The 19,875-nt window shown below is 37.7% G+C and overlaps 1 protein-coding gene across 1 annotated transcript; it reads right to left on the bottom strand.

Annotated features, from left to right (window-relative positions):
* Positions 1–2,766: 2,766 nt before the first annotated feature.
* Positions 2,767–19,660, bottom strand: get3 (guided entry of tail-anchored proteins factor 3, ATPase). The gene is made up of 7 exons (XM_082163718.1): positions 19,455–19,660; positions 18,642–18,789; positions 10,532–10,680; positions 6,374–6,524; positions 6,148–6,255; positions 5,860–6,057; positions 2,767–4,311 (listed from the first exon to the last, which is right to left on the bottom strand). Exons 1-7 carry the CDS (start codon positions 19,595–19,597, stop codon positions 4,183–4,185), a joined length of 1,026 nt encoding a protein of 341 aa, XP_082019844.1. The 5' UTR covers positions 19,598–19,660; the 3' UTR covers positions 2,767–4,182.
* Between the last annotated feature and the right edge of the window lie 215 nt (positions 19,661–19,875).

The raw sequence follows: 19,875 nt of genomic DNA, 5'->3' as shown, positions 1-19,875 counted from the left end.
TCTCTGCATCTCTCCCAGACGTCTACCATTATATCCAGACACACAAATAACATTCAAACACAGTATTTCCTCTCTGCAAAAAGTCAGCAACAGTTTACATACAGTATGTGTGAATGTGCAGGCAAGAATGGGGCAAGTTGTCACATGGGCTTACTAACGATCAGGTTTTGAGTCATATGTCCAATTGCACAAATGTGTTTAAAAAATATATATTTCAAAAACTGTCTCTAAGCATTTTTGTATTATAGCCTATTTTTTTATTTTATATATATATATATATATATATATATATATATATCTGGGGTACAAGCGAAAGGTTATTTATAACTGAAAGTTGTCTGGTGTTTATATGTATATTGTAGTTTTATACAATTCATTACAGGCCAAACCGTTTTGATATTTTGTATGTTATATTTTCACAAAAGCTGCAGCCTATACAATATTTTAATAAAGATCTGTTGTGGAAGAGGGATTTTGTTACCTTTATAGTTAACTTTTTTATTATTTCATATTTCAAACAAAGTTTTTGTTGTTGTGAATTATGTCCTCAAATCAAAATTTTCTCTGAGGTAACAAGTTAAATGTTAATCATAACTGAAAGGTAATTTTATTTTATTTTTTACACAAGTTGTCTCATGTGTTATATATTTTGTAATTTTACACAATTCGTTACAACAGGCCAGACCAATGTTTGTGTTCTTGCTGTTTCATTAATTTATACAATTGTTTGACTATTTAATTAAAAAGCCTTTAAACAGCCAATAAATATTTAAAATGTATATGGAATATTTTTTTGTGGAAGAACTTTTGCCAACTTCATATTCATCATTACTTCATTCATACATCAAACAAATGCATTTCTTTTCAAATAATTGCACGCTCCTTTTGTGACATGACTCACACTATAAGCAAAATTAACTTCAGGAACACAATAACTCTAAGGAATATTCACTAAACCAGAAAGTGTGACAACAAGCCCCGGCCTCCCCCAATATTGTTTGGCGTTGTTATTGCACAAAGACAGCCATAACATGCGTGTTCCTCCAGCGGTGTGCTGGACTGCAGCGGTCCGGGCTCCGGGTTCACTCCGAGCCCTGCTCATTAGTGAAGACTCCCGTTGAGACTCGCGGCCCTGATGGATTGAGGGCGACAGGCAGGCATTTCACACAGCCTCGACCAAACACTTCCAGAAAGTAACACGCTAATGCATTAATGCAGAACATAGGTTCATCTTGCCATAATACGTCAACGACCCTTCTGAATTTCCCGGAATGTGAAGTTAGGTGGTGACGCGTCATAAACAGCAGATAGTCCGTCTTCTCTCTCTTGTAATCTTCTGGACACCTGTGACATAAACCATTGTTCTGGCACTATGGGGGTCTTGTTTGTGCCGGTTAAGGTCCAGGATGAAAGGAGGCCGCTGTGGCCTCTGTACAGAAACCGTGCCAACACGTGTATCTAGAGACTACGAGTGCTTAAGGTAACTATGCAATCAAATTGGACATTCTTCTTCTTCTTTTTCTTTTAATGGAATATTTTTTATGGAGTATTTATTATAAATGATTTCTGCTTGCGCATTATTATTATTATTTTTAATTAATGTGCCTCGTAATCTTTAACTTTTTCTCCCTCTTGCAGCGACATATCTTCTCTGATGACGTGTTTACTGGCGTGAGGGCGGAGCAACCTGTCACTCACATGAGATTGACCAATAGCAAATCACAACCATCCAATCAATTCCCCATGGACAAAATCAAGCGGCGCCCAACTTTTGTTCTTGTTTGAGAAGCCGTTCACTCGGATAGGCTATACATCACAGTAGGGAAGAAAAGACTATTGCATCTTCTGTTTCATGCCAACTTTTGAAAGCATTCTCCAGATTATGATAGTGGTTCTTATGTGGAATGAAAAATAAGTTATTTTGCAGATTGCCCATGCTGCTTTTTTCCGCATGTCAGGCTGTTGATAGGCACAGAATACCACTAAAATCACCATAAATGTATATTGCTAGTATTTTTTTAAGCGAGGCACTTCAAAAGAGTCCGCACACTCCACAAAAGCGAAGGACGTCAAAAAGTGAGATAATATCAAGTGCTTTTACTGAGAAAAAATATTTCCAAAAGTTTATGGTCGATAAAAGTTTATTTTTATTTATTTATTTTTTTAAGAAATGAGTACTTTAGTTCAGCAAGGATGTATTAAATTGAACAGTGAAAAACATTTATACACTACAAACAAAATTTGGTTTCAAATAAATGCTGTTTTTTCATCAAAGAATCCCCCCAAAAAATTATCAGAATGATTCCTGAAGGATCATGTGACACTGAAGACTGGAGTAATGATGGTGAAAATTCAGCTTTGATCGAAGGAAAAAATTACATTTAAAAAAATATTCAAATAGAAAACAATAATTTTAAATAGTAATGTTTTATAATAAAGAGGTTTAAAAAACAAAACAAATAAAAAATATCTTGCATACCCCAAACTTTTGAACGGTAGTGTAAATAAACTGTTGTCATTGAAGGTTTTGTGTTAACTTTTATGAAATAAATGTATACCAGTTTAAAATTAAAAATCATAACCGTCAAGCAGTTCATAGAATAGTGCTTTCAGTGTACGACTGCTGCAGTGTTTGACCCTGTAACAGTCCTGCATTTTCCACTCAAGAGGTTTAGTTGCGATGTATAACATTTGCATGAACATGTAGCCTTGGTAGACACAAAAATAAAAACGTATTCACATAAATAACTGGACAGAAACACCAGCTGCAGTAGATGGAGAATAGTGTTTTATTTGCTTTGAAACTTGGTGTGCTTCTACAAAAAGTCAGAAGCCAAACTTTGGAAAGGCAGTAACAAGTCATAAGAGAATGAAGAAACTTCAGGAAAACTGATAAAAGATTCCAATCTCTCGGTCTGATAAACTATCAGGTTTGTGAGTTCTTGCCCCTGCTTCTCATGAACTAAGGAGCCCACATGCTGTGAAATCACCGGATGATAAAAGAAGGAAAACACACTTAATGTGGTCATAACCAGCGCGGTGTATACTGTGATGTTGTTGTCTTGGCTGACAGGTTACAGTGTTTTTGCAGCAGGTTTAAACGAGCATCTGACCTCCTTGTAGGGTGTAAGTGTGTTCCTGTTCTGATGCATGCGGACATTACTGCCAAATGAAAGGAGGAGAAGAACAAGAGAATGGAGAGCATCTTCATGTTGTGCTTCAACAATCAGACATTGCTGAAATAAATGTTATAGAAGATCTGAACAGAAAATATCTTAATCATTACAAGTCTATATAAATACATCACTTTAACTAACGGCAAAAATTAAATTAGAATTGAATCACAAGGTTTGTACACGGTAATTACAATCTTGGTTCACTGCAAATAGAAGTTTAAAAGGATAGTTCATCCAGAAATGAAAACTCAGTCATTATTATTTACACATCCTTGTTGTAATAAACTCATATGCTGTCCACATTTTGTCCATGCAATACCAAAAGAAAAATTTGAAGAATAATCACGTGTCTCATTTCCATACATAATCAAATAATGCTTCAAAATTTCTCCCCGTTATAAAAAAAAAATATGAACGAAATGAGGGTGATTAAATGATGACAATTCTACTTTTTGGGTGAACTAACCCCTTAACAACCTCGCTAAAATATATATCATCTCCTTAAGTTGGACCCTCTCAATTAACACCACTACTAACCAGTTCAGGAACCAAAATAAAGTCAATTAAGACTGAGCAGAATCTCAAACAAAGGTTTGTTTTGTCCTTCACTGATCCTAAATCAGATGTGCCCGGTTAAACTGAACTAGTGACAGACATTTGCACTGATACTACTCCTGTTCAACCTCTGAATCAGAGTCCTGATGTACATTCCTTCAATCTGAACACACATCAGGAATGAGTGTTTTTCTTATGCTTATATACAAACACCATCATCACAAAGCAACGTAAACCATCAAGATCGTTTTATGTTTCTAAGCAGAGGCTGCTGAACTCTCGGCCGACATTCGTGACGGATCGTTGGAGGAACACAGCAAGATCGGCTAATACACCATCAGAAAACCAGAGAGAGTGGAGGGGGCAAATGAAGATGTGAACACCAGAGGGATGCATGTATCAGAGACAAGCAGAGGACCAGGGTGTGTTTGATCCGTGGAAATCATTTAAGTCACTTCTTGGGGGGGCTGTAGGGCTCCAGCAGCTGCTTGGAGAAAGTGTTGACCTTGTCCGCTCCTCGAACCTCGTGAGGCAGCAGAGGCAACTTTATTATATGGAAATCTTCATATAAATCCTCCATCTGAGAGAGAGAGAGAGAGAGAGAGAGAGAGAGAGAGAGAGAGAGAGAGAGAGAGAGAGAGAGAGAGAGAGAGAGAGAGAGAGAGAGAGAGAGAGAGAGAGAGAGAGAGAGAGAGAGAAAGGAAAGGAAAACGGGAGGGAAAAAAACAGAGGAAAAGGATGAAGACAAAGAACCACAAAAGGAGGAAGAGGAAAGAAATGCAAAGAAAAAGAGGAAAAGACAGAGGAAGAGAAAAGGAAAAGAGATACAACATTAAGTATTGAGGAAAAACAGGAAAAAAATGTAGAAGGGGGAAATTGGGAAGGAGAAAGAAAGAGAAAAGGAGAAGTAAGGTTCGAAAATGAGAAGATGAAAAGTATAAAAGAAACAGGAAGAAAACAAAGATGGAAGGGGAAAATAGAGAGGAAGTAAAAGTAAAAGTATAGATAGAAGAATGAATAAGTAGTAAGGAAAAGAAGTGGGAAAGGAAGGAGAAGAAAATGAGAAAAAGAAAAAACAAAGGAAAGAGGAAGAAACCAAAGGCGGAAGGGGAAAATAGAGAGAAGGGAAAAATTGAAATAATTAAGAAAAGGATAAAGAATAAGGAAGAGGAAAAAGGAAGGAGAAGACAAGAGAACAGGAAAAGTAAGGTCAGGTACAAAAATGTAAAAAAGGGAAAAGGAAAAGCACAAAAGAAAGAGGAAGAAAACGAAGATGGAAGGGGAAAAGGAAAACAAAGGAAAGTTGAGACAGAACAAGAGAAGAAAAGAATAAGTATTAAGGAAAAAAGAGGAAAAGAGAAAAGTTAAGAGGATGAGTAAAGACAAAAAGAAATGTATACAGGAAAAAGAAGAAGAAAATAAAGTGGGAAGCAAAAGGAAAGAAATAAAATGGAACAAGAAAAAAATGGGGGGGGGGAAGCATGAAAGAAAAAGAAAAAATAAGATGGAAAGGAAAAAATCAGGAGAAGGTAAAGAAAGGAATTGATTTACATTTATTCATTTAGCTGACGCTTTTATCCAAAGCGACTTACAATTGCTATATATGTCAGAGGTCGCACGCCTCTGGAGCAACTAGGGGTTAAGTGTCTTGCTCAGGGACACATTGGTGTCTCACAGTGGATTCGAACCCGGGTCTCTCACACCAAAGGCATGTGTCTTATCCATTGCGCCACCACCACCATCTTAATCATATCAAGTCTATAGAAATGCATCACTTTAACTGCACATATTAAATTAGATAAATTGGCAACACCACAATAAGGTTCATTTGTTAACATTAATAACCCATTACCAAACATGAACTAACAATGAGCAATACATTTTTACACCATTAATTAATCTTTATTAATGTTAGTTCATGTTATTTCAGTGCATTCATTTGATCTTAATAATGTACAAGTAAACGCTGAGATTAACATGAACTAGGATTAATAAATGCTCTAAAAAGTGTTGTTCATTAGTTCATGTTAACTAATGTTAACAAATGAAACCTTACTGTAAAGCGTTCCGAATAAACTGAATCTAGTCAGGGCTTTCATCATGTGTGATTTGTCATAAGTTGTCCCACCTGGTCCAGATACTTGGACTGGATCTTGTGTCGGGCTTCACACATCTTGCAGGGTCTGTCGCTGTCGGGGAAAACCAGCTGGTTGACGATAATGTTGTGCGTGTCGATGCGACACTTGGCCAGCTCCTGAATCAAGCGCTCCGTCTCGTACAGAGACAGGAACTCAGCGATACACACGCAGATAAACGTCGTCTGCTCCTGTGGGCATCATGACAGGAGTCAACATTACACGTCGGCCTTTTGGATTGTTTTATAACAAATCTGTCCAGGCATTGCCAGGACACTCACCGGGTCCTTAAACTGCTCGCTGACTGAGCGGATCACGGGCAGCGTCTCCTCCAGTTTAGAAGCCAGCTGATCTGCATTCATGTCTCCCAGGCCCAACATGTTACACATCTGCAACGGTCAGACAGAACTACACTTAATCAAAGCAAGAAAGTTCTCTACGTTTCATTACAACATTTTCTAATGCTATTTTACATATATTCCATTTCCCAGAATGCAATGCTGACACCTGTGAGATGAAGGGGCTGATCTGGTTCTTGATCTGCATGAGGCGGCCCAGTCCTCGCTCCACGATGGTGGGGAAGTTGAGCAGACGCAGAGTGTGTCCCGTCGGGGCCGTGTCAAACACCACCACTGAAAAATTCATGCCTTTCACTAACCTACAGAAGAAGAAGAAAATTACACACATGAGAATGAAATCAATTAATTTCTTAGTTATTTAAAACATTTTATTATTATTAATAATGATTAATCATATTATTATTGATAATATATATATATATATATATATATATATATATATATATATATAAAACATTTTATTTTTAATAATGATTTCTTATTTTATTTATCTTTATTAATATTAAAATTAATAGATAAAAAATTTTTAAATAAAATTAAGAACATTTTAGATGACCAGATAAATAGATCGATTAATAAGTTGTTTTATTAGTAAAAAGTATATCTATATTTCTATCTATCTATTTTTTTTTTTATTCAGAAAGGCTTTTATGTGCTGATTGTTTTTATTATTTTGTAGTTATTGTCGTTGTCCTGTGTAGCACTTTGAGATTCTTCGGAATGAAAAGTCAAGTCAAGTCAAGTCAAGTATATTTGTATAGCGCTTTTCACAATACAGATTGTATCAAAGCAGCTTCACAGTATTAAATTAAAATAATACAACAAGGTTTGTTTCAAGTGGAATTTATTGATTGATAAAATTAAATTAAATATCCCCAAAATATCCCCAACTGAGCAAGCCAAAGGCAACAGTGGCAAGGAACCGAAAAACTCCATCAGGTGACCTAATGGTGTCCTAATGGTGCGTTCACACCGGACGCGAATAGCGCGTCAGGCGCGAGTGATTTCAATGTTAAGTCAATGCAAAGACGCGTTACGGGCGTAAAAAATTCCTGCGGCGCGAATGAGGCGTAGAGCGCGGCGCGGTAGACGCGAATACGCCTCGTTCGCGCGAATAGCGCGAATTGAGCGTCTGGCGCGTTAAGCGCGTTACGCGCGAATGATTTTATTAGTGCTATTTGTGCATTCACGGGTTTGATGCGAATTCGCGTCTGCCGCCCGAGTTGAAAAATCTGAACTTCTGCGTGAATTCGCGCCGCGTTAACCAATCAGGAGCCTGCTTGCTGCTGTCACGTGGTGAAGTGACAGTTTATAATGTTATTTTATGTTTGGCCTCAATAAATTATTTTGTAATATGACTCAAATGCACAACAAAGCAAATCTTTCACATAAAAACTCGATTTCAATATATGAGAGATACTCATTTTGTATTGAATGCTATTTATTCCATATCTATTCTAGATTATATGAAACATTATTATTCTAATGTAAAGACAACAAACACAATTTAGTGTATAAAAACAAAAATCACAGGACAGGTTTCACTTTTGGAGGCTGGCTCCATTTATTATCAAAACAAAAATAAATGACAGATTAGGTGGGTGCGGGCGAGGGTGAACCTCGCGCCGGGCTGTAGAGCGCGGGCTCGACAGGCAGCGACCACTCGAGGCCGAGGCCGAGGCCTTATACGGCCTACGCTGTCCTCGTCAGCGTCCTCACCGTTATGTCCACCAAACCTAGCTCCTGGAGCAAATTGTGAAACTCCTGAAACCCTCCGGAGGGTCTGGTGGATCCGAGTACAGCGACGATGTCCCCTACGCAGCTGTTTCTGCTCTCCAGAGCATATACGAGCGGTGACTCTCTCGATTAATGCTAACGCTAATGCTCGATAAACATCTAAAAAAGATGGCCGCCAAAACTTTCACCTCTGACGCGCGTAAATTTCGCTTCAAACTTTTGTTTTTACGCGCGTTAGACACGCGAATTAACACAAAGTGGTCAAGCGTCAAACTAGACGCGGCAGGCGCGAATTTGACGCTCTATTCGCGTCCGGTGTGAACGCAGCATAAAACTCCATCAAGTGACCTAATGATGTCCTAAAACTCCATCAGGTGACCTAATGATGTCCTAAAACTCCATCAGGTGACCTAATGGTGTCCTAAAACTCCATCAAGTGACCTAATGATGTCCTAAAACTCCATCAGGTGACCTAATGGTGTCCTAAAACTCCATCAGGTGACCTAATGATGTCCTAAAACTCCATCAAGTGACCTAATGATGTCCTAAAACTCCATCAGGTGACCTAATGGTGTCCTAAAACTCCATCAGGTGACCTAATGATGTCCTAAAACTCCATCAGGTGACCTAATGATGTCCTAAAACTCCATCAGGTGACCTAATGGTGTCCTAAAACTCCATCAAGTGACCTAATGATGTCCTAAAACTCCATCAGGTGACCTAATGGAGAAAAAAAAACCTTGGGAGAACCCAGGCTCAGTCGGGGGCCAGTTCTCCTCTGGCATTTATGAGCTAGAGGCCGGATTGTAGTTTGAACTATAGGATTATATGAATGCCTGGCTGAAGAGATGCGACTTTAATCTAGTTTTAAACTGGGAGAGCGAGTCTGAGCAACGAACAGTATCAGGAAGACTATTCCAGAGTTTTGGAGCCAAATGTGAAAATGCTCTCCCTCCTTTGGTGGTTTTGGATATCCTAGGTATGACCAAAAGCCTTGAATTTAGTGATCTTAAAGAGCGCGATGGATTATAGGGCGATAGAAGATCCGTTAAATAGACTGGAGCTAAGCCGTTTAGGGCTTTATAAGTCAGTAGCAATACCTTGTAATTAATACGGAACTTTATAGGTAACCAATGCAGTGATGATAAAATCGGTGTTATATGATCATATTTTCTTGATCTCGTAAGAACTCTAGCGGCGGCATTTTGGACTAACTGTAGCTTGTTTATTGAGGATGCAGGACAACCAGCTAGTAAAGCATTACAGTAATCCAGTCTCGAGGTCATGAATGCATGAACTAACTTTTCTGCATCAGAAACTGATAGCATATTACGTAGTTTAGCAATGTTTCTAAGGTGGAAAAAGGCTGTTTTTGTAACATATGAAATATGATTTTCAAAAGACAGGTTGCAATCGAGTATAACACCCAGGTCTTTTACTGTAGAGGATAAAGTAACAGGACATCCTATGATGTTAAAGTTGTATTGTGCGAGGTTTTGTGGGCGGTTTTTTGAACCGATAAGTATTACCTCTGTCTTGTCTGGATTTAAAGGTATAGCGGAAGATGTTTTACTTCCTGGTGGGTAACCTATACTATTGGTCCTCCTAATTGTCAATCATTCTGGTGAATCAATCAAACTTTTCAAAAAGTGGAGAGGGCGGGTCTTATCTAAAATTTGGAAAGATCCTCCGCTATACCTTTAATAAAAGAAAATTACGCGTCATCCAATCTTTTATATCTTTAACACACTGTCAATTTGGAAAATTTAGCGTTTTCATCCGGCCGTGATGAAATATATATTTGAGTGTCACACAGAGTGTGTTAAAGATATAAAAGATTGGATGACGCGTAATTTTCTTTTATTAAATCCAGACAAGACAGAGGTAATACTTATCGGTTCAAAAAAAAAAAAAGTGCGTTATAATAAAATCTTCTATTATTATTATTATTAATATATATATATATATATATATATATATATATATATATATATATATATATATATATATATACACAATTTTATTTTTAATAATATAAAAATGATTTATTATTTTATTTATCTTTATCTATTAATAATACAATTTTAGATGATAGATAAATAGATAGATTCATATTTATTTTATTAGTGTAGAATTAAAATAATAAAAACATTTTAAATATACAGGGATCTATTGAATAGTGTATGCCATCTAGATGTGAAACAATAGTACTGCATAAAAAGGCCACCATAAAGAGTTTTATATCGTTGTTTATTGAATTATGTAATTCACAGTACTTCCTTCCCTCATGAAAGACAATAAGTGCACACTTTCACCTTTACCTGGTTTTCAGATTTTCAAACACTGTTTTGCTTTGAAGTATTTGTGATTCATTTTGGAGATTGTTTTTCATTCATGACTTTCAATGCTCTATTGAAGAACTGTTTGAAATGCAGATGCTGGAGAAAATGAAAGCTAAATCACATCTGGTCTAAATAACCTCATGACAAGAGCTTTTCAAAACACGCTTTTGAAAGATTTAGACTACATTTTGAGGTCATTACAGTGGAATAAGTTCAACTCATCTGACCTCATGACCTCTGCGTAGCTCATGGCCTCATCGATGCCGGGGAAAGCACTCATGGCTTCCTGCATCATCTTCTTCCCCATACTGAGCATGTTGTCCTCCTCAAAGAACTCATCGGGCAGCTCTGCCACACCCAGACTGGGGTCGATCTCCTACAGAGACAGAGCACAGTCTCATCTCATGCATTTCATCATCTAAATACAGTTATATTCAATTCATTTTAAACAGGCATGTTTAACTAAATCTCAAACAACAAGGGCCATTAAACCAGATAATAACACATGGTTTCTGTAAAGCAATCCCGGTTTCATATCACTCTTTCTTTTTTTCTTCACGGCCACTTTGTGTTTGTGTGAGGCAAGAACAGCACAAGTTCTTGATGTGAATCACACACACGTTTAAGCATGTCCTACGTGTCTCAACTTAATTTTACTAAAATGCGATGTAGGGCTGGGCAAGACTAGTTAGTAAAACTAACCAGTTTAAAAATGCAGCTTTTTGTGTGACACACTGCTTTAAAGGGATAGTTCACCCTAAAATTAAATGTTATCATTTACCCTCATGTTGTTCCAAACCATAGACTGTAAAAAAAAAAAAGATGGACGACACCCCTTCACTCTCTTCCATTGGTGAAAGCCGAAGCTCCAAACTCCAAAATTTGGACTAAACCACTCGATTCATATGCATTTATTTTACGATCTCCTTAAGAACGTTTTGAAGTGTGAATAGACTTTCAATGCAGGGACAGAAATCTTTTAGATTCCATTGAAAATATCTTCATTTGTGTTCTGAAGATGAGCGAAAGCCTTATGGGTTTGTAACGACATGAGGGTGAGTAAATTATGACAACTTCATTTTTGGGTGAACTGTCCCTTTAAAGGGGAACTGAAATGAACAAAATATAATGATAATAATGTTGGTTATTAAAATTGTAAACAACTTAATTCAAAAATAATATTAAAAACAAAACATGAGGTTTTTCCCAATACTGAAATTTACATTTGTTGTTAACAGAGCGCAGCTGTGTTCGATGATGTCACTGGCATGGTACCACTATAGGCTACTAACGTTATGTCAGGCTCATGGTCAGGCTACTCTACTGCTACTCTGACTGATTTTGGTATTTGGTAAACATTCAAGTAAGAAATTGAACCATCAAATGAAATAATAAAACTGCATATTGTTCACTGTATGAATCATAGACTGTAAAAAAAGATGGATGGCGCCCCTTCGCTCTCTTCCATTGATGAGAACTGAAGCCGCCAGTGTCCCGATATGGCGCTGACATATTGGAACTTGAGTCTGCGCAGTAGCGATCTCGGGAGCAGACCTGCGCAGCAGTGAACAGGAAGTAAAGCCGTGAAATCAACGCTCCGCCCTCACTCTCGCAGAATGCACTCAGGGAGAGTGCATTCTGCACACTTTTTAAAAAATTGATTGCAGTACGACAAGAGGCTTGTTAAAATAAAGTAAACAGAATCTCCTCATGCCGCCTTCACACTGGCAGTTGAAATCAGCTCCGTAAGGCCGGTGACACACTGGCTGCGTGGCGTGAGCGTGGCGTTTCTGTTGCGTGTTAGCTTGCGTGGTGGCTACGTGGCGTTTTCCATGTCTTAGCACACCAGAAACGTGTCTGACGCGGCGCTGCTGCTGCTATGTGACATATGATAAGCCTCATTGGTGATATATTCGACATATGGGGAGAGAGTTGTGGAAGGCCTATACTTCATGTTAAACATAAATATATAGCAGCAAAGACAACGTCGGCAGTATTGACACAAAATAGGCTATTGACAGGTGCAATATTTGAAAAAAAAAAAATATATTTTTTAATTACATTTATATCTGCTATTATGTCAAAACCTAGAGACTTTCAAACATCAAAATGTTATTTATTAATATGTATTCATGTCAAAATGACATATGGGACCCAAGAATAGACTTTTGTCCACTGTAGTGGACATTATATTTTAGTGAATTTCTCTGACATCATACATGTCACATGACACAACCTGGGTGTCCTGTAAAGAGCACATTCAGGGCTTTTCAGAGATACCAAATGTTTGGAGGTTTCACCATGAAAACAACTTCTCCTTGGTCTTTAAAAATGTCTGACATTAATTTAGTGATCAAATGTAGCAATCTTATGGAAATATGATAATATATTGTAATTATAATTTAAATTGGACTACTTTTCAAATTGTATTTCATAAAACAACATCTCAGGAAAATGTTATGGGTTTCAAATAAAAAAATTACTTTCTGTTACAGAACAGGGCATTGATTTCAAACGTGTCCACTGTAGAGGACATCAGGACTTAAATCGTCTTTATCAGGCATTTTAAGTGAATATGGAAATAAATTATACATCAATATTCCTATGAAATATTAGATATTATTATTAAAATGTTGCCAATTATTACTCCAATTATTACACTTCTTTTTTCATTGAATGTTGCTCCAAGAACACTTTAATGTGCAAATTAGATACAGTGTATAGATACATTGCATTGAATGGGAATATTAATTTACGGCCATTTATACCACATATTGCATAAAGTAAAATGGTGTATCAATTCATTCCGTTATTTCTTTCATAACATAGTTGAGAATAATCTTTATACACATTTTGGTTGAAAAAATCCTGAAACCTCAAAATGTATTGGTGATTGAAAAAAAATCCCATTGTTTTTGGCTATACATATCATTTCTTGTCATTTTATTTTTTAAACAACTTAGTCCTGGCGTCCACTACAGAGGACATAGCATAACGTATGAATAAAATATTATTTTTCAAAAACGTTTTTTTACCCTTTGTTTATTGTGCTCTAAACAGTGTAATGACATGGAAAAAACAATTCAAAACCTTTTTTTTTCTGGGTCTCAGGAGGATAAACATCTTTTCCTATTTTGCCTGGAATGTCGCGTGAAAAATAGGCGTCGGTTCTATTTCTAGCATGCACGCGTTTTCCGCGCAGCTCGAGCCGCGCGTGTCACGCAGGCAGTGTGCAACCTGTTAACATGGGAGCCGAAATAAAAACGGACACGCCACGCAGCCAGTGTGTCACCGGCCCACGCAATACGCGGACAGCGGACGTCGTACTACACCGCTGAAAAGTGTCGGAAGCTTCGGAAGCGAGTAGAACAAAAATGGCGGAGAGATTAGAACGGTTGATTTTGTCAGTGTCAGAATGTACAATATAATTGTAGTAACTGCCCTAATAACGTTAGAAAATCATGAAAATAAAAAAAATGACATGACAACTTATCGTTAGAAAATCATTATTTATTGCAGTGGTTCCCAACCTTTTTCCTTGGGGCCCCCCCTATGTACATATTTAACAATCCGTGACTGAATCGCCACTGAAGTAATAACATCGCTGCGAGATCTAGTGAGAAACATGCACATTTCTCTGTTATTAACGGATCAAACAGCGCTGACGTGGAAACCAGGAAGAAACCTAGTGCCATGAATGAACTGGCCGGTGTCCACAGATCAACAACATTCACCGTGGAATGGATTTGCTGTAGTAACACTAAGGTATGGAAGTTTGTCAGGAATAGTGGGCTATAATGCTTTCAAGTAACATTATGTCTGTTTTATTTTGACATTATGAATACAATTGCTGCCCTCAAATGTTAATCTGAACTAAAATAAACCTTTGTTTATAACTAGCCTACTCCTACAATATTACATTTCATTTTGTCCAAGGAGCTGTTTTGTTTTATATGCTCATAAGAAGAGTCAAGTATAGCTCCATTATTGCTCATTAAAAAAAGCAACAAAAAAAATAAATAAAAAATAAATCATACTTTATGATGTTAGTTTCATTAAATAAAATAATAATAATAAAAAATGTATTCAAGGAAATTTCTCTGGCATTTATTTATTTTTGCTGTTGCCTATGGAAAACGTACCGAACCGTGACACAAGTGTATCGTATCGAACCGAACCGTGAATTTTGTGAACCGTTACACCCCTAATATATATACATATATATATATATTAGGGGTGTAACGGTTCACGAAATTCACGGTTCGGTTCGATATGATACACTTGTGTCACGGTTCGGTACGTTTTTGATACAGCAAAAAGAAAGAAATGCCAGAGAAATTTGTAAACTTTTTTATATTAAAACTAACATCATAAAGTATGATATTTTTTTACTTTGAGCAATTCTAGAGCTATAATTCACTCTTCTTATGAGCATATAAAACAAAACAGCTCCTTGGAAAAAATTTAATGTAATATTGTAGTAGTTATAAACAAAGGTTTATTTTATTTCAGATTAACATTTGAGGGCAGCAATTGTATTCATAATGTAAAAATAAAACTGACGTAATGTTACTTGAAGGCATTATAGCCTACTATTCCTGCCAAACTTCCATGGGTGCAGTTAGTGTTACTACAGTAAATCCACGGTGAATGTTGCTGATCTGTGGACACCGGCCAGTTCATTCATGGCACAATGTTTCTTCCTGGTTTCCACGTCAGCGCTGTTTGATCCGTTAATAACAGAGAAATGTGCATGTTTCTCACTAGATCTCGCAGCGATGTTACTTCAGTGGCGAATTCAAATGCTTTCTTTACTGGATCTCTTAGCGCTGTGTAGTAACAGTGTCGCATGATCACGATCGGCTCGCGCTGCACTGGTCCAAACTGATAAACGGTCCTTCAACCACACAATAACGAGCAGTTTCGTTCCGCTTGCATTACGTTTGCCATTTGATGTTGGGCAATGTTGTGGTCACGCCGGCGTCTCTTACATTATGAGCGCGCTTGCCACGCGCAACGCGCCTACATTTGAAATAACGAAATTGTAATTGAAATCGGCATTGTAAGCATATGATTTTTTTAAAACTTTGAAAAAATATTTTTATATAAAATTATTAGTGGAACATTTTATGCATCTTTATTCACCTCAAAGCATATCCGCTCCCGCGCCCCCCCTGTGAACTCTTGGGAACCAATGATTTATTGTATTAAAAGTTAAGAATTCAGGTTTGTTTATCAGTACCATAGCAACGCTAACGCCGCCTACACTGGCAGTTGAAATCAGCTCCGATACGGCTACGAAACGACCGGAAGTCATTCATTTCCTATGGAGATTCACAGACCGCATGCGAATGGGTGCGAACCGGGTCCGAACGAGTGCGGTGCGAAAAAAATCGTGTCCGTTGGTCATCCGGATGCGTTCAAAAAATTGAACTCTTGCGAAAGGCTACGGACGGTTCCTATCCGACAATTCCAGCGGAAGTTAGCGTTGCTATGGTACTGATAAACAAAACTGAATTCTCAACTTTTAATAAAATAAATAATGATTTTATAACGATAAGTTGTCATGTAATTTTTTTATTTTCATGATTTTCTAATGTTATTAGGGCAGTTAATACAATTAAAAGCCCTATATACCAATATCACATTTAGCCGACCTGACATATCAACGTCCTGGGGAACTTTCCTCCACGCAGCAGCCTTCCGATTAATGTCTCTATAACCCTCATCAGAGAGATCATACAGAATTGTACATTCTGACACTGACAAAATCAACCGTTAATCTCTCCGCCATTTTTGTTCTACTCGCTTCCGAAGCTTTTCAACGGTGTAGTACGACGTCCGCTGGGGGCGTATTGCGTATTACGGAGCTGATTTCAACTGCCAGTGTGAAGGCGGCGTAACGGATAGGAACCGTCCGTAGCCTTTCGCAAGAGTTAATTTTTTTTTAACTCATCCGGATGACCAACTGACACGATTTTTTTCGCACCGCACTCGTTCGGACCCGGTTCGGACCCATTCGCACGCGGTCTGCGAATCTCCATAGGAAATGAATGACTTCCGGTCGTTTCGAAGCCGTATCGGAGGTGATTTCAACTGCCATTGTGAAGGCGGCGTCAGTCCTCCGAAGATCCCGAAAAAAATGTCCGTTGGTGCTTCAGTGACTACTTCACTCAGAGAACCTGTCAATCACAGCTGTCAATCATGACCGTTACACCACCGCATCACATAACTAACTTATTTTTGAAACAGACACTTGAACTTACATCAGCGTGATAAAAACGACAGCAAATGAAAGAAACCACCTTTGGAAAAAAGATATTTGAAGTGTAATTTAATTGTTTAGTTGGTCTCACGTCCCGTTGAATAACACCGGGAGGCGGGGCTTATGACCTCAACTAGGACCAGTCACCGGGGGGCGATCGAGACGTTTTGGCTTCACTTTTCAGGGCTTGTGCGGCACGCTTGGTATGAATGAAACGTATACTGATTCTTATATAGGCTGCTGTCACTTTAAGAACTACAGTAATGGGATCTAGAATATACTGATACACATAGAACCTTGTGTTTTTGACACTTTAAATGCAATAAGACGATAAAGAGAATTTAGCAAGGTGATCTGCGGTGAAGGTGAACATCACGATAACAACTATGGGGTGAGTGGAACTTGTTTACAGGACCTGCCGTGGTCACATTTATGCCAGTCATTTTGCAAACAGGTTATTCGGCCCTTGATGGCATCGGAGGTGTTATATTCGCTTTTTGGACAGATCACAATTAGGGCTGGGCAAAAAAATCGATTTTTCGATTAATCGTTTTTTTAAATGTGGTCGATTCAAGATCGATTCTCAAACGCCAAGAATCGATTTTTTTCCATCTTTATGTATTCGTTTTCCTCCACTGTTCATAGGCTTGCAAACTCAATTTTATAGCTAATGCTGTGAGATTTTATGGTAGTTTTATCTAAATCATAAAATAACCTCAATTAGTGCTGCACGTTTAATCATATCGCAATCGCTATGACAAGCCTATACGCAATTAGGCTATATGACCAAAATGCTGTCGTGACTGTGACAGAAAAACTTGCCATGATATCGTGCGTGCGCACAAGACAGCACAGAATAGAATTATCTTTCGCGCTTGAACGAAGAACACACACAATTATGCCAAAATGTATTTTTGTCGAGTATCTTTATAACATAAGAGCAGTCTTATGACGAACGTGAAGAGTTGTGCCTCGTGAGAGAATGAGTCCGCGTGTGAGTTCCGCGTCTCTGTCAACAGCGGCTGGTCTTAAAGGGACAGTACACTGTAGCCACTAATTATCTCTGTCATTTAAGTTAATCAAAGAACAAAGAGAACAGAGAAAAACACTCACTGCTCTTGAATAAAGAACTTTTGTAACTTTGATTAGTCAATATATAATTTATAATTAATGCAACACAGACTGTTTGATAATTTTATTCAATTTCTGTATGGCCTAGCTGTTAGACAGGAAGGGCACATATTATATTATATGCAACGTTTTTATATGTGGGTTTATGTGAGGATTGTTAACCTGTTTGATCAAGACATGCGACTGTTCTGACTTGTCCAATTTTCAGCATCAATTTTTCATCTTGCATCAAAATCCTGTCTATTAATTGTATGCATTTGAAATATAGAGTTGGGTTCTGTTTTAATGTACCCAAATGTACCTAAAATAAAAAGAGTTTAATATACAGGTTTGTAGCTCTTAATTTCTTTTTATTAATTAAACAGTTGAAAACTTGTTCACTTTTTTTTCTTTTCTTTTTCTTTTTTTAATAAATATAGGATTTGTATTTAATATTCATTGAGTGAGTCGAATCGAAATTAATTTAGAATCGAAATTGGAAAAATCGAATCGAGAATCGAAATCGAAAATCGAATCGAGAATCGAAATCGAATCGAATTAGAGCTTGCGAATCGAAATCGAATCGAATTGTAACATCTGAATCGATACCCAGCCCTAATCACAATTCTGCAATGCAAGTTGCAAAGCAATTTTTGCAATGCAGTAAGACCCCCCTCTCAATCTGTTATGCTCTTGAGATGCCATTTTGCTGGAGCTGTCAAGGTAGCCTATCAAGCCAGTGACGTCACGGACCGTTGAAGCTCAAGATGGCTGCGCCCTAGTAACAAAACAACAAACTAACATCTGTTTATATCACCTTTACTTCCTATTTCGGTTCAGTTCCCCTTTAATAAGGTTGTGTATATGGACTAATATACTGGTGATGCTGGTGAATTTAGAGCTGTTGTTTGAAGTGTACACACGATATTTAGTGAAAACAGTGTGTGTCATTGATAACGCACCATAGCAAAGAGGTTGTCGTAGCCCTTGACTTTGGTGGGCACCTTGGAGAACTTCTGGTCGAAGGCATCTGAGATGTTGTGTGCTGGATCTGTGGATATGATGAGGACGCTCTCTCTCACCGCTGCCAACTGAACCGCCAGACTGCAGCTGTGACACAAGCCAAAAACAACACTTATTCTTGATCATTTATAATTCACATCAAGAGAAGAATTGGCTTGACAAGCCTTGGCTGTATTTTTTCAGCAAAACAGTATGCTTTCTTTATCAAGCCAACACAAAAACGACAAGTGAACTTAATTATTTATGGTCAATAAGAAAAATCTAGGAAATAAGAACAGTTTGTGAATCATGCCATTTATAAACACCAGTTGCTGTGAAATCACATATCATATTATGATTAAAGTGGCTCTATAGGTGGCAGAGGTTTTCAGACAGAAATGTAAATATGAGTTGTTTAGATGGCTAATACCACCCCCTTTATCATCTATTTGTCTATCTGTGATAGTTTAATAAATTCTAATGAATTATTATGAATAAGAATAATTATTCACAAGGAAAGAGATTTTAAAAACTACTCGCACGTGACGTGTTTTTCAAACATTTCAGAAATGACTATTTCGACGTAGGTTAGGTTGCAGGTAGATTATATTTAGAGATGTATTTGTTTTTAGTTTTTAGAGTGTTTTAACCTGTATTTTAATACAGTAAAACAGCAAATATGTATGAATAATCTTCTGTGATGTGTTGCAGCTAAAGCAGCACTGACAGCTAACAGCCTCTCAACAGCATAACACTATCGTCGGTTCACCCACCTGCATGTTGTCTTGCCCACGCCACCTTTACCCCCGACAAAGATCCATTTGAGTGATTTCTGCTCTATAATATTCTTCAATGTCGGCTCTAAAGGCTCTACATCAGGCGCATCTTCAAACTCGTCTTCCACCGAAGCTGCCATCTTGCTCTCAAGTCAGATGGAATACACCAAAGCGGCAGCTGCACACTCCGCCATTTTGGCTCCGCAGCGGCAGAAACAACGCACTTTAACGGACGGGCATTAGATCCAAAATGGCCAGGGAACGGTGAACAGTGACGAACGGAAGTGTTGCTGATTACTCTGATGACTCAGCCGGACTGCACCAACTACTTTCATTGAATAAGAATATTCTAGAAGTGGTCATTTAGATTTATTTCTTATTTTAATGAAATGTAAATTCACTTCTAATAGTTATATCA

The sequence above is a fragment of the Leuciscus leuciscus genome, assembly GCF_965113295.1.
Source record: "Leuciscus leuciscus genome assembly, chromosome: 3".
Taxonomy (NCBI): Eukaryota; Metazoa; Chordata; class Actinopteri; order Cypriniformes; family Leuciscidae; genus Leuciscus; species Leuciscus leuciscus.
Note: the sequence above shows the minus strand (reverse complement) of the source record. Positions and strands in the feature narration are given on the sequence as shown.